The sequence below is a fragment of the Stenella coeruleoalba genome (assembly GCF_951394435.1).
Source record: "Stenella coeruleoalba genome assembly, chromosome: 2".
Lineage (NCBI taxonomy): Eukaryota > Metazoa > Chordata > Mammalia > Artiodactyla > Delphinidae > Stenella > Stenella coeruleoalba.
In genome coordinates, this window is record NC_137147.1 from 85,515,228 (window position 1) to 85,538,009 (window position 22,782).

The window sequence follows — 22,782 nt, forward strand, 5'->3', positions numbered from 1 at the left end:
AATAATGAAGCGTCATACTTAAAACCTACTTCCTGATGGTTTGGCAAAAGGAAATGTGTATTGTATGTGTATGTGTGCATTCAGTTTCAACCATGTGATCACTTTTTTGTGTGTGTCAAAAAGGGGCATATATGGTTCAACTTAAATAACTGACCGGGTTAACAGGTGGTATATCTAGGTTAAGAGGCATATAAAAGTTCATTATGCTGCCTTAGAACTTTTTTGTGGGTTTGAAAAATTCTTTAACTGTGTGTGTGTGTGCACATGAATTATCAGAAAGAAATTTGCTCTATTATTTTATTTATATTATATATTATTCCATTTTTGTCTTTAAATTCCAAAAGTCTAATGTAATATTGAGAAAAATCTCATAAAGACCTTCCTTTATGTTTGACAGTATGCAACATTTTCAATTTTATGATTAAAATTGGATTAATATCTCATCATTTCTCTTACTCTGTTAGTATCCTATCCTCAGAGATTCATCTTGTACATTTCCTGCCCCAGACCTGAAATCAGCACTTCTTCACTGGAGGATTTTTTACAAAGGTCTGTTTTAAGCTTTAAAGAGATTACTCTGGCTAAGAAGTGGAGAACAGATGCCATAAATAGGAGGGGGATGTGGGTGCTAGGAAGAGATGACCATTTAGCAGGCTACTGTCAACTGAGCCAGCATGGTAACAGTGGAGGTGATAAGAAGTGGCAGGATTTGGACATAATTTGTAGAGCCAACAGAACTTACTGAGAGATTAGATGAAAGCTGTGAAAGTAAAGAAAGAATAAAAGAGTAATTTATATTTCTGTCCCAAGCCACTGGGTAAATGGTGGTGCCATTTACTGAGATGGAAAGCAGTGAATGTGAGGATTGGGATATTGAAAGTTTTATGGTGTTTAGGGAGGAATAGCGAATATAGATACAAATTTGAGAGTCATCAGCATATTGATATTAATGGGTATTATTTAAAGCCATATGACTAGATGATATCATGTAAGGAGAGTGGGTAACGAGGGCTAAGGCTTAGGGCACTCCAACATTTAGATGGAAAGAAGAGATGGACTCAGCAGAAAAACAAAACAAAACAAGGAGTGGCCAGTGAGGGAGGAAACAGGTGTGTGGTGTTCTAGATACCAAGTGAAGAAACCACCTCAACAAGGAGATGGTCAAATGCTATCAATTATAAACTTATAGTTATTTTTGATTATTTGATTTCACCCAGACTGTAAGCTCCACGAGGCTGGTACGTGTCTGATCTTGCTCATCACTGTATCTAACCAATGCCTTATGTCTAAGAATGCCATATTGTGATTTATATGAAATAAATATTTGGTCATTTAGAGGATCAAAAATACATTTCTCATATATATTTGGTCTTTGTCCACAGTTCCTGACTCACAGCTCCCAAAACCCTTGAAATTTTCTGAGAGATAAGAGCAGTGGGAGCATTTTTTGTTATAGTATTTGATCTCTACTCCTCAGTTCCTGAAATCACTTCAGAGCCATAAAGGTGAAATGGGTGTCTTGTTATTCATAACAAACCCCTTTCTACCACAACTGGGTTTATGTTAATAAGGTGACTTTTGGAAAGCACCTAAGGATGGAGGCTGGTCACCAGAGGAACCAACCATGTGATTAGAGGGTTGGAACTTTCAGTCCTACACCCCTGGCCTCCAGGGGAGGGAAGAGGGGTTGGAGGTTGAATCAATTACCAGTGGTCAATGATTTAATCAATCATCCCTATATAATGAAGCCTCCATAAAAACCCAAAAGGATGGGATTCAGAGACCTTCCAGGTTGGTGAACATGTGGAGGTACTGAGAGTGGTGCCCTTGGAGAGGGCATGGAAGCTCCACACCCTTTCCTCATACCTTGTTACATGCAGTTCTTCCATCTGGCTGCTTGAGTTATATCCTTTGTAATTAACTGGTAATCTAGGGGGAAAACTGGCTTCCCAAGGCCTATGAGCCACTCTAGCAAGTTAATCAAACCCAAGGACGGGGTCATGGCAACCTACAATTTATAGCCAGTCAGTCAGAAGTACACATGACAACTAGGACTTGTAATTGGTATCTAAAGTGGAAGGTAGTCTTGTGGGAATGAGTCCTTAACCTGTGAAATCTGATGCTATTTATCTCTGGGTAGATGGTGTCAGAATTGAGTTAAATTTTAGGAATCCAGCTGGCGTCAGAGAATTGCTTGGTGGTGTGGGAAAAAAATATTGGAATTGTGGGTGCAGAACCCTTAAATAGTACTCTAAAAAGTTCGAGAATAAATGTTTATTTGTACTAATACTTGCTGAAAGATTCACATGAACCTACCTTTTGTTTAAGTCCCCCCCCCCCCAAAAAAATAATAGATGTAGAAAAGGAAACTAAAAAGCTAAAAGTAATTGGGAAAGGCATAGTTATAAAACCTTGGAATTTTTATTTTGGTCCTATTTTTGTTGACATAAGTTATCGATGTTACAGCTTAAATCTTCCCAAATTGTCAGAGGTAGAGGGCTTTAGAAAACACAAAGGATGAAAGGAAGATGGACTGAAACCCTGCACATGAGGATTGAAACCCTGCACCTGAGAACTGAAACAGCAGACCTTGGACCTCTTTCTAACTCTGGAAATTGAGGTTCTCATAGGTTCCCACAGAGTGACATGTTTCTTTCCTGAAAGGTGGAGTCCCTATCCACGAGGCAGCATCTGCTCTGTTGTGTGGAGTACTCAGACAGCTACTGCTAAATGCTCTGCCTGTACTGCGTGGCAATAGGCATGGTCCTAAACAGTTTTTATTGTCAGATGATGGAATTCTTTTCTTACATTTATCATAGTATTGTATGTCTTAGAAAATGTAGCATATGCCATTGGTCCAAAAATAAGAAACAGTTTGTTACTATGATGCTGATAACTTGAGACCAGCAGCAGGAAGCAGAAGGATGGAGGGCACATAACAAAAGAAATAGAAGGAAAGCTTAAAGCACTGAAGGCACCCTACTGGGAACAAATGGTCAGATGATTAGAGCTCTGAGGATACCTTGAAGAGCAAAACATTTCTAATGTAGCAGAATAATTTTCTAATTCAGGACCACGGTTGCTCTAAATCCTAAACTTCAACAGACTGGGATAGCAGAAATAAGACAACTCAAGGCCTTTTTTTTTTGGTAACTGAATTCATCATATCACATTTGGCTAAAATAAATAATAAGACCGGAAAACTCAATTCAGTTACTCATTCAAATAGATTTCAGAATATAAATCATTAACCTTATAAATCAAATATACATATACACATATATGTATGTATGTGTAAATAAATAAATAAAACTTGTGGTCCTCATCCTTTTTTATAGCCCAATACTACTGAGGATTAAAACATTTTCACTTTCCAATCAGAACAGGAGCTCACTGTGCAGTAATTCTCAAACTGAAAAGGAAGCAGAGCAAAATCCGAAAAAAGCTTCCAGATGATTCTGACACTTCCCTCTAGGAAGACATGATCCATATCTCTCCACTGATAATCACTGGAAATCTAGTATATATATGACTCCTTTAATTCTTCTATTTAATAATGTATTCTTAGAAAATACAAACTTATCTAAAGAGTCCAGGTTTCTCAAATTCGGGTAACGTGCACCCTCAGGGGATGCAGCCATATGCCAGAGAGAGTTTAAAGTCAGTTGATAAATGTGGCACAGCTTCCTGGAGAATTTTACTCAGAGTTAGACATTTAATATAATATTTTATAATACAATGAACACAAAGAAGTTAGAAAGCAAAATTCACAGGAACCTTTATGATAAATCAAGAGAATACAAAGAAATTGGGGACTTATGGCTGACACTTTAAGACTGTTCCCAGACCTCTTGAGAACATGCTCATACTTTGCTGCAATAGGAGAAATTGCTGAAATAGTGTGAGAAACACTAGAAGCATAACATCATCAGGAAGGTGAATCTTCCTTGAACGGAAGTAGAGAAAGGGAGGAGGTTGGGGGAAGGAGACTGGTGGGGGGGATGTCGCGGGGGGGGGGGAGAAAAGAGGAGGGAGGACCTGAGGAAGATCTGGACGGATAACAATGCAATATTACTTTTTATGTGGCTACTGTTGTTGATTATTTGTGTCAATTTCCCTTCTGATTGCACTTACGAATAAGAGGTAGTTGTTTTTCTTAATCTTAATTCTAATGGGATATATAATAAAATGCTTTTTCTAAAACATTCAAGACAAAAAAACGTACATAAAAATCAGGTACTATGTCTGGGTAATGAGATTCTGAATTATTCAGACTTTCTATTTTCTGTAATTTCCAAATTTGTATTATGATATGTATTACTTTTAATAACAAGAAAAAAATTAACAAAAATGTGTTATCTAAAATAAATTAATTGTATACATAAGCATGTGTAGTCCCAAAAATGTGTGATGCAATAATCCCACCACCTGGAACATCCTTATTCTTTTTTTTTTAAATACATCTTTATTAGAGTACAATTGCTTCACAATGCTGTTAGTTTGTTGTACAACAAAGTGAATCAGCTACATGCATACATATATCCCCATATCCCCTCCCTCGAGCCTCCCTCCCACCCTCCCTATCCCACCCCTCTAGGTCATTGCAAAGCCCCAAGCTGATCTCCCTGTGCTATGCGGCTGCTTCCCACTAGTTATCTATTTTACATTTGGTAGTGTATATATGTCAATGCTACTCTCACTTCACCCCAGCTTCCCCCTCACCCCTGTGTCCTCAAGTCCATTCTCTATGTCTACATCTTTATTCCTGCTCTGCCACTGGGTTCATTAGTACCTTTTTTTTTTTTTTTAAGATTTCATACATATGCATTAGCATCTGGTATTTGTTTTTCTTTTTCTGACTCACTTAACTCTGTATGACAGGTCCATCCACACCACTACAAATAGCTCAATTTTGTTTCGTTTTATGGCTGAGTAATATTCCATTGTATATATGTGCCACATCTTCTTTATCCATTCATCTGTCAATGGGACATTTAGGTTGCTTCCATGTCCTGGTTATTGTAAACAGTGCCACAATGAACACTGTGGTACACATCTCTTTTTGAATTATGGTTTTCTCAGGGTATATGCCCAGTAGTGGGATTGCTGGGTCATATGGTAGCTCTATTTTTAGTTTTTTAAGGAACCTCCATACTATTCTCCATAGTGGTTGTATCAATTTACATTCCCACCAACAGTGCAGGAGGGTTCCCTTTTCACCACATCCTTTCCAGCATTTATCGTTTCTAGATTTTTTGATAATGGCCATTCTGACCGGTGTGAGGTGATATCTCATTGTAGTTTTGATTTGTATTTCTCTAATAATTAGTGATGTTGAGCATCTTTTCATGTGCCTCTTGGCCATCTGTATGTCTTCTTTGGTGAAATGTCTATTTAGGTCTTCTGCCCATTTTTTTTTTTTCTTTTTTTTTTGATACTGCTCTCCTACACTGACTGGGCTTGGCCATGTGACCTACTTTGGCCAACGCCGCCCATATTTTAATAGTTTGTTTTTTTGATATTGAGCTCTATGAGCTGTTCGTATATTTTGGAGATTAATCCTTTGTCCCTTGATTTGTTTGCAAATATTTTCCCCAATTCTGAGGGTTGTCTTCTCGTCTTGTTTATGGTTCCCTTTGCTGTGCAAAAGCTTTTAAATTTAATTAGGTCCATCTGTTTATTTTTGTTTTTAGTTTTATTACTCTAGGAGGTGGATCAAAAAAGATCTTGCTGTGGTTTATGTCAAAGGGTGTTTTTCCTATGTTTTCCTCTAAGAGTTTTATAGTGTCTGGTCTTACATTTAGGTCTTTAGTCCATTTGGAGTTTATTTTTGTGTATGGTGTTAGGTAGTGTTCTAAGTTCATTCTTCTACAGGTAGCTGTCCAGTTTTCCCAGAACCACTTATTGAAGAGGCTGTCTTTTCTCCACTGTATGTTCGTGCCTCCTTTGTCATAGATTAGTTGACCATAGGTGTGTGGGTTTATCTCTGGGCTTTCTATCCTGTACCATTGATCTATATTTCTGTTTTTGTGCCAGTACCATACTGTCTTGATTACTGTAGCTTTGCAGTATAGTTTGAATTTGGGAGCCTGATTACTCTAGCTCTGTTTTTCTTTCTCAAGATTGCTTTGGCTATTTGGGGGCTTTTGTGTTTCCATACGAACTGTAAAACATTTTGTTCTTGTTCTGTGAAGAATGCCATTCATAGTTTGATAGAGGTTGCACTGAATCTGTAGATTGCTTTGGGTAGCATAGTCATTTTCACAGTATTGATTCTTCCAATCCAAGAACATGGTCTGTTTCTCCATCTGTTTATGTCATCTTTGATTTCTTTCATCAGTGTTTTATAGTTTTCTGAGTACAAGTCTTCACCTCCTTAGGTAGGTTTATTCCTAGGTATTTTATTCTTTTTGTTGCAATGGTAAATGGGATTGTTTCCTTAATTTCTCTTTCTGATCTTTCATTATTAGTGTATAGAAATGCCACAGATTTCCGTGTATTAATTTTGTATCCTTACCAAATTCATTGATTTGGTTCTACTAGTTTTAGTAGTTCTAGTAGTTTTCTGGTGGCATCTTTAGGATTTTCTATGTATAGTATCATGTCATCTGCAAACAGTGACAGTTTTACTTCTTCTTTTCTAATTTGTATTCCTTTTATTTCTTTTTCTTCTCTGATTGCCATGGCTAAGACTTCCAAAACTGTGTTAAGTAAGAGTGGCAAGAGTGGACATCCTTGTCCTGTTCCTGATCTTAGTGGAAATGCTTTCAGTTTTTCACCATGTAGTATGACGTTTGATGTGGGTTTGTCATATATGGCCTTTATTATGTTGAGGTAGGTTCCCTCTATGCCCACTTTCTGGAGAGTTTTTATCATAAATCAGCGTTGAATTTTGTCAAAAGCTTTTTCTGCATCTTTGAGATGATCATATGGTTTCTATTCCTTAATCTGTTAATATGGTGTATCACATTAATCGATTTGTGTATATTGAAGAATCTGTGCCATCCCTGGGATAAATCCCACTTGGTCATGGTGTATGATCCTTTTATTATGTTTTTTGCTAGTATTTTGTTCAGGATTTTTGCATCTATGTTCATTGGTGATATTGGTCTATAATATTCTTTTTTTGTGATATCTTTTTCTGATTTTGGTACCAGGGTGATGGTGCCCTCATAGAATGAATTTGGGAGTGGTCCTCCCTTTGCAATTTTTTGGAAGAGTCTGAAAAGGATTGGTTTTAGCTCTTCTCTAAATATTTGATAGAATTCGCCTGTGAAGCCATCTGGTCCTGGACTTTTGTTTGTTGGAAGATTTCTAACTACGGTTTCAATTTCATTACTTGTGATAGGTCTGTTTATATTTTCTAATTCTTCCTGGTTCAGTCTTAGAAAATTGTACCTTTCCCAAATTTGTCCATTTTTTCCAGGTTGTCCATTTTATTGGCATTGAGTTGCTTGTAGTAGTCTCCTAGGATATTTTGTATTTCTGCAATGTCTGTTGTAACTTCTCCTTTTTCATTTCTAATTTTATTGACTTGAGTCCTCTCCCTCTTTTTCTTGATGAGTCTGGCTAATGGTTTATCAATTTTGTTTATCTTCTCAAAGAACCAGCTTTTAGTTTTATTGATATTTACTATTGTTTTCTTTGTTTCTATTTCATTTATTTCTGCTCTGATCTTTATGATTTCTTTCCTTCTACTGACTCTGGGTTTTCTTTGTTCTTCTTTCTCTAGTTGCTTTAGGTGTAGGGTTAGATTGTTTATTTGAGATTTTTCTTGTTTCTTGAGGTGAGATTGAATTGCTATAAACTTCCTTCTTAGAACTGCTTTTGCTGCATCCCATAGGTTTTGGGTCATTGTGTTTTCATTGTCATTTGTTTCTATGTATTTTTTTATTTCTTCTTTGATTTCTTCAGTGATCTCTTGGTTATTCAGTAGTGCACTGTTTAGCCTCCATGTATTCATGTCTTTTACAGTTTTTTCCTGTAATTGATTTCCAATCTCATAGTGTTGTGGTCAGAAAAGATGCTTGATACAATTTCAATTTTCTTAAATGTTCCAAGGCTTGATTTGTGACCCAAGATGTGATCTATCCTGGAGAATGATCCATGTGCACTTGAGAAGAAACTGTATTCTGCCACTTTCGGGTAGAATGTTCTATAAATATCAATTAAATCTATCTGGTCTGTTGTGTCATTTAAAGCTTTGTTTCCTTATTTATTTTCTGTTTGGATGATCTGTCCATTGGTTTAAGTGGGGTGTTAAAAGTCCCCTACTATTATTGTGCTACTGTCGATTTCCCCTTTCATGGTTGTTAGCATTTGCCTTATGTACTGAGGTGCTCCTATGCTGGGTGCATAAACATTTATAATTGTTATATCTTCTTATTGGATTGATCCCTTGATCATTATGTAGTGTCCTTCCTTATCTCTTATAACAGTCTTTATTTTAAAGTCTATTTTATCTGATACGAGTATTGCTACTCCAGTTTTCTTTTGATTTCCATTTGCATGCAGTATCTTTTTCCATCCCTTCACTTTCAGTCTGTATGCGTCCCTAGGTTTGAAGTGGGTCTCCTGTAGACTGCATATATATGGGTCTTGTTTTTGTATCCATTCAGCCAGTCTGTGTGTTTTGGTTGGGGCATTTAATCCATTTACATTCAAGGTTATTATCAATATGTATGCTCCTTTACCATTTTCTTAATTGTTTTGGTGTGTTTTTGTGGGTCTTTTTCTTCCCTTGTGTTTCCTGCCTAGAGAAATTTCTTTAGCATTTGCTGTAAAGCTCGTTTGGTGGTGGTGAATTCTCTTAGCTTTTGCTTGTCTGAAAAGCTTTTGATTTCTCTGTCGAATCTGAATGAGATCCTTGCTGGGTAGAGTAATCTTTTTTTTTTTTTGCGTACGCGGGCCTCTCACTGTTGTGGCCTCTCCCGTTGCAGAGCACAGGCTCCGGACGCGCAGGCTCAGCAGCCATGGCTCATGGGCCCAGCCGCTCCATGGCATGTGGGATCTTCCCGGACCGGAGCACGAACCCGTGTCCCCTGCATCGGCAGGCCGACTCTCAACAACTGCACCACTAGGGAAGCCCCTAGAGTAATCTTGATTGTAGGTTTTTCTCTTTCATGACTTTAAGTATATCCTGCCACTCCCTCCTGGCCTGCAGAGTTTCTGCTGAAAAATCAGCTGATAACCTTATGGGGATTCCTTTGTATGTTACTTTTTATTTCTCCCTTTGCTGCTTTTAATATTTTTTCTTTGAATTTAATTTTTGTTATTTTGATTAATATCTATCTTGGTGTGTTTCTCCTGGGGTTTATTCTCTGTGTTTCCTGGACTGGGTGACTATTTCCTTTCCCATGTTAGGGAAATTTTCCACTATAATTTCTTCAAACATTTTCTCAGACCCTTTCTTTTTCTGTTCTTCTGGGACCCCTATAATTTGACTGTTGGTGTGTTTAGTGTTCTCCCAGAGGTCTCTGCGATTGTCTTCAATTCTTTTCATTCTTTTTTCTTTATTCTGTTCCTCAGCAGTTATTTCCACCACTTTGTCTTCCAGCTCACTTATTCTTTCTTCTGCCACAGTTATTCTGTTATTGACTCCTTCTAGTGTATTTTTCATCTCAAGTTATTGTGCTGTTCATCACTGTTTGTTTGTTCTTTAGTTCTTCTAGATCTTTGTTAAACATTTCTTGTATTTTCTCAGTCCATGCCTCCATTCTATTTCTAAGATTCTGGATCATCTTTACTATCATTACTCTGAATTGATTTTCAGGTAGATTGCCTATTTCCTCTTCATTTATTTGGTCTTGTAGGTTTTTACCTGCTCCTTCATCTGTGATATGTTTTTTTGCTGTCTCTCTTTTTTTTTTTTTTTTTTGATGGTTGGGATTGTGTTCCTCTCCTACTGGTTGTTTGGCCTGAGGCTTCCAACAGTGGAGTTTGTAGGCTGTTGGGTAGACCTGGGTCTCGGTGCCGAGATGAGGACCACCGGGAGACCTCCGATGAACAGTCCTTGGGGTTTGAGGTTCTCTGTTAGTCCAGTGGTTTGGACTCGGAGCTCCCACCACAGGAGCTTTGGCTCGATGGCCCCCAGCTCGTGAACCAAGATCCCACAAGCCGCATGGGGTGGCAAAAAAAAATAAAATAAAATAACGAAGAGTAAAAAATAAAATTAGACTAGGAAACTAACAGATATGTTAGAAAGACTATAAAAAAATAAAAATATAGATGAAACAACAACCAGAAGGTAAAACAGAACCACAATAACTTAAAAAAAAAGGTGGAAAAAGCCTTAGCTGTGGTGGGCAGGGCCTAGGGAGGGGTGGGGTGTGGGCAGTGGGTGGGGCCTATGCTTAGGACCCACAGGGCTGGAAAAGGCCCTGGGGGGTGTGGGGCTTAGGCTCAATGGAACAGAAGGGGTCCAGGCGTGCCTCTGGTCTCAGAGGGTGTGAGACCCGGCCTGGGAGCCCAGCAGGCTTTGTGGGCCCTAGTGGGTGAGGCAAACACCCTCTGCTCCTCTCCCACTCCTGCTCCTCCGGTCCTGGAGGGCCCCTCCCGCCTGCCTCTCCTGTTCTTCCCCAGGAGGGCCTCCCTCCTATGCCCCCAGGACCCACGTGGCCTGGAGGGTTCTTTGGAGGGCAGGGGACCTGACCTGGGAGCTCAGCAGGTTTCCCAGGCTTGAGTGGGCAGGGCAATACCCTTATTCTTTATAGCAATCATTCATCTGACACAGACATAATGCCTTAGGGAAGCACCCCTCCTCTTATCCTTAGCACAAATGCAATCAATAGCTTTATCATATTTATCTCCACATGAAATCCCAGTTTGCCCTTTCAAAGAAAATGCAGGCAAAGTCCAGTCTTTGAAAAACAAGAACTATTTGCAATGTGATATTGAGGACTGAGAAGCCTGATTCCTTCTCAGTTAATAAATGGTAAATTAATGGATCAATAAAGCACTTAACCAGTAGAGCACAATGACAATGCTGGCTTTGCTGATCCAAAGATAGACTATTTACGGCAAAAGAAACTGCCTCACTTCAGTGATAAGTAGATGCAATAGAGGAAAAGAAATGCACAGGCTCTAGATTTCTCTCCTCTTCTGGGGGTTTTTTAGCAGCATTGGTAGAGGGGAAAAAAAATTACATTGCACGCATCCTTTGGAGAACAGAACCAAAAAAAGAAAGATCAAATAAAGAGAATCAGTTGAAGAAACTTCAGAGTTTTAGGCTGTTTTCACCACTTATAAGATACTAGGATGACTCAGGAGTGCCCCTTGGTCGGCTACCCCAGGGGACCTGAGGCAGTGTGAGGCAGCATGGTTGCTCAGCCACTGTGCTGCCTGATACCAATGTCATTTCTTCCAGGTGCTCATCAGCCCACAAGGTAAACTGGCAATGTCTAAGCTTCTCGATGCCTCCTAAAAAGCTCAATGAAAAAGGTAAGCAACATTTCCTTTTTGCCATAACAGGACAAAGCATCATAAAGGAAATAGAAGTTCTATTAACATAGAAGTAACGTTGAGTACAATACAAGAATGAAGAAAAATGCGATAATTATAAGCAAATGCAGTGTGTCACTGAGGTACATGTAAAACCACTTTCATTTACATGATGCTTTACAATTTACAAAACATTCTCACAATTACCTCATTAAAATCTTAACAACACTGTGGGGTAGGCATTTTCACCATTTCACAGAAGAAAACAGGTTTAGAAAGGCCATACAAATGGTGTGTAGCAAAGCACCAACTGAAACAGCTCTTTTAAGTGCCATTTCCACCATGTTAGAGTTACAGCCAGTCAGCAGGTGTTGAGCTGCACCCCACAGGCCTGCAAGCCCTGTATTTGCCAAGCCTCAAGACTGAAGAAAGAGCCAAGAGACAGTGACAGAGACATCACTGGTTTATTGGAAAGGGAACCTTACATGTCCGCAGCAAAAGGGTCCTGGAGCAACACCCACCGGTGCATGGCAGACAGCAGGCAGGCCACGGCAGCAATCTTCACTACTAGGGGAAGAAGGAGGCTACCACTGATAGGGGAAATTGATGTCAGCTTGGCTCATCAGTTACCAGAGAAACCAGCAAATGGGGCACGTCCCTCACAGCCCCTCAGATTAATGACCATCACAAGGGCTGATGTTTCCCTTTAATAAACTAGCAGGTGGAGCTGTTCTGGCCTAAGAACTAGAATCACAAGCTGGGCCAGGGGGCAAGGCCATCCATGTGAGCAGGGTGTAGATGAAGCAGGGACTGGTCGAGCAGGGGATGTACAGAGAGCAAGAGAACAGCCATCTTGAGTGGTCTGACCATATACCAGGCAAGGCAAAAACAGTATAAAGTTGAAATTATCCTTGAAAGCTTCTTAAGATGCCCATAAATAAAGTACAGGATAGTAGTTGTACTAGATGCAAAATAGCTAGATTTTTTTCTCCAGCATTGGGAGAGACTTCTATTTCTTCAGATTAATGTGAATGAAGCTACCTACATTTAAGGGTTATATTGTACCCCCAAAATTACTGTCCTTTTAAACATTAGAATCATAGTCAGTGCAGCCTGATTGCTGTGAATGAGAAAAAGACTGAGGGAACAACAGATTCACAAAGGCACACAGGGCATGGCTGAGCCAAAGGGCAAGCAGAATCACAGACACGTTAAAATTGTTCCATCTCCTGCATATGCAGTTGAATTTAAGTGAGTCAAGTAAACATGGATGTTCTGTGACTCTACTGTATTCTATATAGTTATATCAAATACCCATTCATTGACTCAGACATACACTGAATGCCTACTACGCTGGGTGCTAGGAGTGCAAGAGTGAACAAAACAGTTTTGTCTTCAGAGAGTTTGCATTTAACAGAAGCAATAATCAGATTAAGCAGATTTCATTCAATTTGGCAAACTTTTATTAAATGCCTATCATTGTGCTAACTTCTTGAGAAAACTGAGATAAATGTGCAAGGTACTGGCTCTAATGGAATTTATCTAGTAAAGAGAGAAAACAAAGTACCGCTATAAAAGTTTAGCATAAGAAATGACTCCTGTCTGAAAGGAATCAGAGGAGACTGTGGCATCTGAGTCGGGCCTTCAATTTCATAAGACAAGCAGCGTTATGAAACACAGGCATACCAGGCAGGACAAGCTGGAAGAAGTGCTAGGAGTCCAATTTGACTGCACTGAGGGGTACTTATGGAACACATAAGTACAACTGAGAATGAAAGGAGATAATTAAAAGAGGGGAAGCAAGAATTCATCCACTTCTCTCCATCTCCACTGCTTATATCCAAGTCAAGACGATCATCATTCCTTGCCTAGGAAGATGCTATCTCCCAGCCTCCCTTGCAGTTAGAATTGAACCAATGTGAATGGGTTCTGGTCACAGGGGTATATGCCCAAGTGTTTAGATCACTTCCAGGCCTGGTCTGAAACCCCTAAACCATCATCCATACTTGCTCTTCCCTTTCCTGATGACTGTAAAGGCCGTGGATTAAAGACAGCAGTGTCAGAATATGGGTGGAGCCTGGATGTTCAAGATACCACTTGAGAGTTGCCCAGGAGAGAGCCCAACTTAACTACACTGTTTTGTGAGCAAAAAATAAACCTTTGTGGTGTTAAGACACTGGTTTTTAAAACATTTCTCTCGGGCTTCCCTGGTGGCACAGTGGTTGAGAGTCCGCCTGCCAATGCAGGGGACACGGGTTCGTGCCTCGGTCTGGGAAGATCCCATATGCCGTGGAGCAGCTGGGCCCGTGAGCCATGGCCGCTGAGCCTGCGCGTCCAGAGTCTGTGCTCCGCAACGGGAGAGGCCACAGCAGTGAGAGGCCCGCGCACCGCGAAAAACAAAAAAAACAAAAAAAACAAAAAAAAACATTTCTCTCTTTCTAAGGCATAGCTCAGCCTCTCTCAATACCTTCCTAAGTAGTCTCTAATTCTCTGCCTCATCTGAACACACACAACTACAAAAGCAATCCTCTTCAAACACAAATTGGATCACCATGCTCCTGTTCATTAGACTCCAAGGCTTCCTGTTGCACTAGAATAAAATCAAACTCCTTAACAAAGCTGACAAGGCCCTGTATCACCTTGGCCTCTGCCTTACTTTCCAATCTTGTCTCAAACCACTTTCTCCCCTCATTTGCTACATTCTAGCCACTTGTCTTCTTTCCGTTCCTTTCTCACATCAGAGCCTATGCTCATGTTCTTCCTTTTGCTTGTAACCTTCTTTCTCTTGTCTTTGCTCTCCACATGGCCAATACAGTCCCATTTTTTAGGGCTCAGCTGAAAGGGCAGCTTAAGCAAGAGAGACCTTCCCTCACATTTTATTTTATGGGATGTTCCCCCTTGTTACTCTAGCTCAACCTCTTGTTTGTTTGCTTCACAAGCAGCCCATCTGTGCCTTCCGAAAATTTTAACTTTGTCATTATTAGAGTCAGGGGATCCTAAAATGGCTCTAAGTCCCCCAAAGCAAGAGGCAAGCCTGCTAAATTTTGATGTAATCTCTGTATAAATAGTCCCATTCCTAAACCTGGAAAGTATATTAACAAGATTAATGACATTTAGTTGGCTTTGGATTTCCTCACGCATATCCTCTGATTTTAGCAATGCTGTGTCAGTGTGTGAACTGGCTGATATACACATTTTAGTTTCAGGCTCACCAATGGTGTGTATATTTATGGGTTTCATTAGTCTTCTCAATTTGCTAAATGATGCTTAACATAATCTGACACTCTAATAAAGATACCTTTTTTTGTTCTTATGTCAGGATCATGTGATCCTATTAGTTACTGACAATAATTTCTGATAATTTTTCATATAACTTTTTAGTTCTTCCCTGAAATTTTATTAGCCACTCATGTTAGTATTTACTTAACAGTGCCTGCTGTGTTTGTGGCCACCTCTCTAAGGAAGCATGTTGGTAAACTAGAAAGAGCTTGGGCCTTTTTGAATGAGTCAGAAATGGGTTCAGATACCACCTCTAGCACCACTAGTTTTCCCAGGCAACATGTCTAAATTAAGTTTTTGTAAGAGAGGGATAATACTACTACCCAGGTGTTATTGTGACAACGCTGTGTATCATTACTGTGATAATAATGTGTAAAGGTACCAAGGATTCTTCTTTATCTAATCTGATGCTGCTATCTTAGTTTCCCATTAACTAGTAACAGTGTCACCTACAGGAGGAGTCCTGTGGTGGAATTCAAGGTTGATAATATTTTCCTAGGCACCCCTCAGAAATATCTCCCTTTCTCAAAACACTTTATGAGGATTTATTTAAATTATAAGGTGGCAACAATAAGATCGAATGTTTTAATCACTATCTACATTTCTGAGAATGTTGACCCAGCACTTTTTTTTAACTTTTAATTTGAAATAATTATAGATTCATAGGAAATTGTAAAAATAGTGCAAAGAAGTCTCCTTTACCCAGTTTGCCTCAACAGTAACATCTTAAATAACTAGAGTACAATGTCAAAAACAGGAAAATGACATTGCTACAACCCAGACAGTTTATCAAATTTCACCAGTTTTACATGTACTTGTGTGTGTATAGTTCTATACAATTTTATCACCAGAGAAGATTCATGGCCCAGCACTCGTCTCTTATGGTTGATATACTCTTTCAAAATTTAATAACAAAAACAATCCACAGGTTCTATACCTGAGGATTCAACCAACTAGATCAAAAATATTAAAAATCCAGGAAGTTCCAAAAAGCAAAACTTACCAGCAACTATTTACATAGCATTTACACTATATTAGGTATTATAAGTAATGTAGAGATTACTTAAAGTATGCGAGAGAATGTGCATAAGTTATATACAAATATTATGTCATTTTATATAAGGGACTTGAGAACCCATGGTCCCCAGGGGTCCTGGAACCAATCCCCTGCAGATATTGAGGGCTGACTGTATTCATAATAAGATATCTGCTTTAATCTTGACTATAATTCTAACATCTTCACCTTAGTTTAACAGACAGAAAACAGAATTTATGCACTCATGAGAGCTGATTTTTCTTATATTTCCTGAGTAGGAGATTATTAGGCAAAGTAAGATGCAATTCCATCTTCCTAACATTTGTTGAAAATTTAGGTGCCAGGCACAGTGCCAGGGTAGTATGGAATAAAAAAAACAAAATAAGACATGTCTGTACCCCCAGGATTTAAAAGCCAGTAGGTAAGACAGACATACATAAATACTAAGTATAAACTTGGATGTAATTTCCCAAAACACCATAAAGCTTTCCAAAAGCAAGTGTCAGCCTTTATTCAACCTGAGACATGCATAAAAGATTCCCGGTAGAGAGCAAACAGCTCTCCTCTCTAGGTCTGCACATGCTGTCAGAGTGAGCACTAGCAGGTTACTGGTAATGTGCTGGCCATATGCAACTTGTTAAGATAATGTTCTCTGGCAAGAAACTATGATGTTTAAGGATTCACAAACACAGACATTCACAGTGAAAGCGGCTTTGGAAAACAGCATCATTTAACACTTTGATTATAAAATATATTTACTTTGGTCTTGCCTCAGAATATATAAAGTTGGAGACATACTGTTATTTGACCTTTGACAACACTAGGGAAGCAGTCACACTAAGTACTGGTATGCTTGCTGTTGGAGGAGGTTTGTTGTTGTTGTTAACTACACTGGTTGTTCCATAAAGAATTTAAAATTCTAAAAGAACAGTAATTAAAGTCATATTCAGAATTCCAAACTGTAAAATTAACCATCAGTTCACAAGAACATTCAGATTCAAAGTAGAGGGGACTTCCCTGGTGGCGCAGTGGTTAAGACTGTGCTCCCAATGCAGAGGGTCCAGGTTTGATCCCTGGTCAGGGAACTAGATCCCACATGAATGCTACAACTAAGAGTTCACATGCTGCAACTAAGGAGACCGCATGCCGCAACTAAGACCCGACGCAACCACATAAATAAAATAAAAATTATAACAAACAACGTAGAGTAATTTTTCTCAAAATGAAGACTGCAGCAGAGCATTGTCAGGAAAGCAAGAGACAGAAACTGCAAAGGTCAGACTTTTTGGAACCTGACATCACATTGATACTAGTCATCAGAATACACTCGTCACTTACGCCAACATCTTTTTCCCAATTATCATTCTCCCATCTACCTGTCCTCTGCTCCCACTCACTGCTTACGGAAAATCAGAGAGCAAAAAAGAAGCAGATTATTTATAGAATCTGTGAAACAATGAAAATGTTATGCCTGCTCTCTCTCTTCCTAAAATAGGGAAATTACTATATTTTGTTTTGTTATCAGGTGACAGAAACATAGAGATTCCCCTTAGAGAATGTTCAACTGAAAAACCTGAGAACAATACTTTGTTAATTTAAATTAAATTAATTATAGGTCTAAGTTTCAAACTTTAGCTGGTGAACATTAGTCTTCTTTAGATTGTAGGCATAACTAAGCAGAGAATGTAATTAAAATTTTTTTTGCTATGTAAACTTTAATATTCACATGCAAACTTTGTCAACCAAAAAATTGTTAGCACCCAAGATGAGAAAGTTCCTAGCTCCTAGCTCCTCCTGAATCTAGGCTTACAAGTAAAATTTCATTATTTTATTGCAAGTAACATGAACTCCTGCATTTTAGAAAACCCATATAAAATATAAATGAGAACATATTCCAAAGTGACTCATATACAATGTATTTCCTCCATTTGTTAGCCTATACAGTTTATAACTCAAATAGCCATACAGAAAAGAATAACACAGGCTCATCTACTTAAGGTCTCTAAGGACCCAAGGCTGTATGTTGCCTCTCTGCTTTATATTCTGTATATATTATACAAAAGCTACATTTTCACAAAGAACTAGTTATTATATGCAAAAAAGTTCACTGTGCTGTAGACAATCTTTTAGTCTTTTGACAGTGACAACACTTTAGAATATGAAACTTTCATTAACAGGCAGTAAAGCCTATATGTTGTCCTTTGTAGATAAAAATGATATACTAATATATATTTTATTATTATTATTATTAATCAATGTGTGCTTTGCATTTATATTTTCAGTGGTAGTGATTATCTCGCATTAAGCTCTGACCAAGTTCCCCCCTGAGAGCAACAGAATCTTCTGAAATCTAGCTGGTTGGGGTTAGGGATGCAATTTGTGGTAATCCTAGTCACCCTTGTAAGGCCTTATTAACTGATGCTCTGAGGAAATGTTTCACTCACCACAGACAAAACGGAGCCAGTAATCTTCACTGACTGCTGTCCCATAGCATATTAACATACAATATGCAGCCCTCAAGCCCTTGACAGACACATTACCTAGCTGGACATTTCCTTCTGGTCAATAAATTAGCTATAGGATTTTCATAATTTGAACTATCAGCAATTCTATACACCAGAAGAACCACAGCAGGAACAGTTAAAATGTTACATGATGAACAAACCTAAAACTCTAATGAAGTATGTTCGTCCAGAAGGGAGGAAACACACACACGTGCGCTCACGTGTGGACGTGGACCCTGTCATCATCAGTCAATTTAACCACATTTCTCAGGATGTATTAAAATAGTATTATTCTAGGGACTTCCCATACTCATTTATAGCACCCTCAACAGTACAATGAGTGAAGAAAGACTAAATGAGAGAGAATTAACCCACAGAACTCACAAAGATGATTACCTGGTAGTCTGGTTTTGTAAAATAATCCAAAGAGGAGATGTGGTCCAGAAAGATGCTGAATTCTGGAGGGAGATGTTTCAACATAAGCCTGTGGTCATACCTCTCCTTAATAGAGCCCACTTGTTCCTGGGAAGTAAAGAGAAAAGGAACCGAAGTCAATTTCTCTTGGCAGCTACACATTAAGAGCCTCTCAGTAACAGTCTCAAGGGTATGTACTACAGAATGAGACAGTGGGTAATTAAGCATAAAGCAAGAACTGAGCTCTTACTAATAGCTAACAGCCTAATGCACACTGCTTTAAGGCAGCAGGGGGAGGGGACTGTAGTGCAGAACCAAAGGGGTAACACAGTTCTGCATCAGTGAACACACAGCTCCCCAAAAGAAAGAGCTGACCTTAAATCTGGTCTACTTTTCTTTATCAACACATGCATTTATAGTTTTCAAATTGAACAATATGTGACAATTAAAAACTAAAAGCCTAATTGACTTATAAAAAAGAAAAAAGAGAACTATTAAAAATAAAACCTAAGAGGGAGGGCTAGAAGTCAAATCAGAAATGACAATTGTACTTAAATTTGTATCTATTCTCCATGTACATTAAAAAAGTCATAACATTAATTACATCTCTAATATCAGCACATAGAAAGAAAAATATACATATTGGGATACAGTGAAAATGTTTGTAACTTTTAATTCTTATGCATAAGTATAATCTCAACAAAAACGCCTACCCAGAAATTTTTACTCCTTCCCCTACCAAAACTAACATTTCCATTTCTTTTTTTAAAGGCTTTATTTTTTTTTTAATATTTATTTATTTGGCTGTGCCGGGTCTCAGTTGTGGCATGCGGGATCTTTAGTTGCAGCATGCAGGCTCTTAGCTGTGGCATGTGGGATCTAGTTCCCTGACCAGGGATCGAACCCGGGCCCCCTGAATTGGGAGCATGGAGTCTCTTTGTTTTTTTTTTTTTTTTCTGCGGTATGCAGGCCTCTCACTGTTGTGGCCTCTCCCGTTGCGGAGCACAGGCTCCGGACGCGCAGGCTCAGCGGCCACAGCTCACAGGCCTAGCCGCTCTGCGGCATGTGGGATCTTCCTGGACCGGGGCACGAACCCATGTCCCCTGCATCGGCAGGCGGACTCTCAACCACTGCGCCACCAGGGAAGCCCCGGGAGCATGGAGTCTTAACCACTGAACCACCAGGGAAGTCCTAACATTTCCATTTCCAAAATTACCTTGTCCTTTATTTTTCTCCAAGGCAGCTGACCAACCACAAATTCCACCAACATGTAGAATAAGGACCAAAGGTCATCATGTCTTCCCATTTCCTTCATAAGCAAAAGAGAATTCAGTCACATTACATTACCACTCCTTGTGAGTACATTACATTGTCTAAGGCCTAACTATTGTGTTTCATTTCCTATAAAACTATCTGGTAGGTATATCTATGTACCTGTATAGCTATACAGCAATCTACATGACACAACAGATATACTGAAAAACTTTTGATACAAAGAATATCCCAAAACCCAGAAATGCTGGAAATAATTAAGAGCCCATTAATTAATAAATGAGTTCACTAATTAGTAAAGGAAAGTGGTTGCCAAGGGCTTTGAGGAAAGGGGAAAGGGGAATTAGTGTTTAGTGGGTGCAGAGTTTCAGTGTTGCAAAATGAAAAAGTTCTAGAAATCTGTTGCACAATAATATGAATATACTTAACACTACTGAATTGTATACCTAAAAATGGTTAAGGTGGTAAATTTAATGTTATGTGGGTGTTTGGTTTTTGGGTTTTTTTTGCAGTACGCGGGCCTCTCACTGTTGTGGCCTCTCCCGTTGTGGAGCACAGGCTCGGGACGTGCAGGCCCAGCAGCCGTGGCTCACGGGCCCAGCCGCTCCGCGGCACGTGGGATCTTCCCGGACTGGGGCACGAACCTGTGTCCCCTGCATCAGCAGGCGGACTCTCAATGACTGCGCCACCAGGGAAGCCCTGTTATGTGTTTCTTACTACAATAATTAAAAAAAAAAAAAAAAAAAGCAAAGGAAATCTTAAGAGCCAAAATTAAAAGAAAGCTGGAAACATGAGAAGCAACCTAATACTGAAGCTCTGGCTTTGGCTATTTTGGGGGCATTTGTCATAGGTTTACCAACATGGGTTTTATCAATCATGAAGGGGACAGGATTTGTAACTTCCCCACCTCTACCCTCAACATATAGCTAGGACCTTCAAAGGACTATCTTTAGTGCAGATAAAGTGAGTGGTTAAAAAAAATTTGCCCTGAGAATCTGTTACCATAGGACTACCCCTCACTCAGATCTGGGGTTTAAATTTATATTGTTTGTGTGGTCCAGGAAACCAGGCCCAGAAATTAAGTGTTTTCTGGGTGATCCTGTCCTACAGTAATGACAGATACAAATGAAAATCCTCTCAAGATACACTTAAATTCAGACCTCATTGAATTCCTAGAGATAAAGCCCCACCAAATATAAGTTCATTACTTGAAATTATAAAATATATTAGAAAGCAAGCTACCATAAACTAACGGCAAGAAAAACTATAAAGAGCAGAATTAGATATCCAAGAATTTCAGAATGGAATTATAAGATATAGAATATGAAATAAGATATTTAAAATGTTTAAAAAATAGAATCAAAGTCACAAGAAAGGAAGCATATTCTCTCCCCCCAAATAAAAAGACCAATTAGATTTATAAAAGGACTAAAAAGAACATTTAGAAATAAAAAGCACAAATATGTAATTAGAAACTGAATGGCTAGGGAATTCCCTGGCAGTCCAGAGGTTAGGTGCTTTCACTGCCAAGGGCCTGGGTTCAATCCCCCGTCGGGGAACTGAGATCCCACAAGCTGCGTGGCATGGCCAATACACCACCACCACCACCAACAACAACAAAAACCCACACTCAATGGACAAGGTTAAAAGCTGATCAAGCACACCAGAAAAAAAGAATTAATGAACTGGAAGACAGATCTGAAGAAATTATCTAGAATGCAAAAAAGAGACCAAAAGAGAAAACCTGAGAGTGAACTTAAAAGGCATGGAAGACATAACAAGAAAGTTTAATATGCATCAATTTGGAGATATGAAAATAAAGGTACAGAGAGAAAGGAAAAGAGGCAACATTTAAACAAGCAATGTCTGAGAATCTTCCAGAATAGATGAAAGATGTGAATGTTCAGGAAGCAAAACAAATCTCAAAACAAAGTAAATATAAAGAAATCCACACCAAGGCACATGCAGGACACCAAAGACAGAGAAGATATCAAAAGTAGTCAAGAAAAAAAGGACAAATTAAATACAAAGTAACAATAATACATGAACAAAGATCTCAGTAGCAACCATAGAACCAGAAGAAAGTAAAATAATTTCTTCAAAGTACTGACATAAAACAAATATTAACAAAGGATTAAAATGAAGGAAAACAATGAGATGAAGTAAACAGAGTTCATCAAGTATTCTGAAAAGTCCTTGTATTGTTTGGGAATTATTTACATTAAAAGTTTAAGATTCTCTAAATAAACTTGATTTTACTTAAAAAAAAAAAAGTTTAAGATTTAGGTACCCAAAAAATAGAAATGCAGTGTATTAAGTTTAGAAATTATCCAATCATGGTCGCAGAGTATGGAAGAAAGAAGTATATTTTAGAATTACCTGGGAATTCTTTTTAAATTAGACAAGACACTCTCAAGGTTCCACTAGCTGCACTCCTGTGTCACCACATACACTGACAATCACTGTTGTGAAGCTGTGTTACTGTGTAAAGCATTCTACTCCTCAGGTGTGTTGGGAGCAGAAATGAAGGGCAAGAACCACTGCTATACACTATCAAATTTCTCTACCAAGAATAATAAGCAGGTTAACAGAGCAACTGATAGAGCACTCTATGCTGGAAAGGCTTTTAGAAGAAATCTCTACTCTTCAAACTAAAAAAAAAATATATATATATATAAAATCTCTTTCTAGCAGCTATTTTGAAAATGTTTATATAGCTATTATGATCTCTGAAAATGTTTATGCTTATCTCAAAAAGAATGTCCTATTCCAAAGATTCCAATGTGGACATATTCTTTAATAGAATTAATTAGAAAGCATAGTACTTCTAAACTTTCG

At 38.7% G+C, this 22,782-nt stretch overlaps 1 protein-coding gene across 7 annotated transcripts in view; it reads right to left on the reverse strand.

Annotated features, from left to right (window-relative positions):
* TTBK2 (tau tubulin kinase 2) overlaps window positions 1-22,782 on the reverse strand; it is a 143,788-nt gene that overhangs the window by 33,986 nt on the left and 87,020 nt on the right. For all 7 annotated transcript variants that reach the window (XM_079915109.1, XM_079915110.1, XM_079915108.1 and 4 more), the window contains 2 exons: window positions 19,889-19,981; window positions 18,655-18,780 (listed from right to left, as the gene is read on the reverse strand). In XM_079915109.1, coding sequence (XP_079771235.1) covers window positions 18,655-18,780; window positions 19,889-19,981 — 219 coding nt within the window. The remainder of the gene's footprint in view (window positions 1-18,654; window positions 18,781-19,888; window positions 19,982-22,782) is intronic.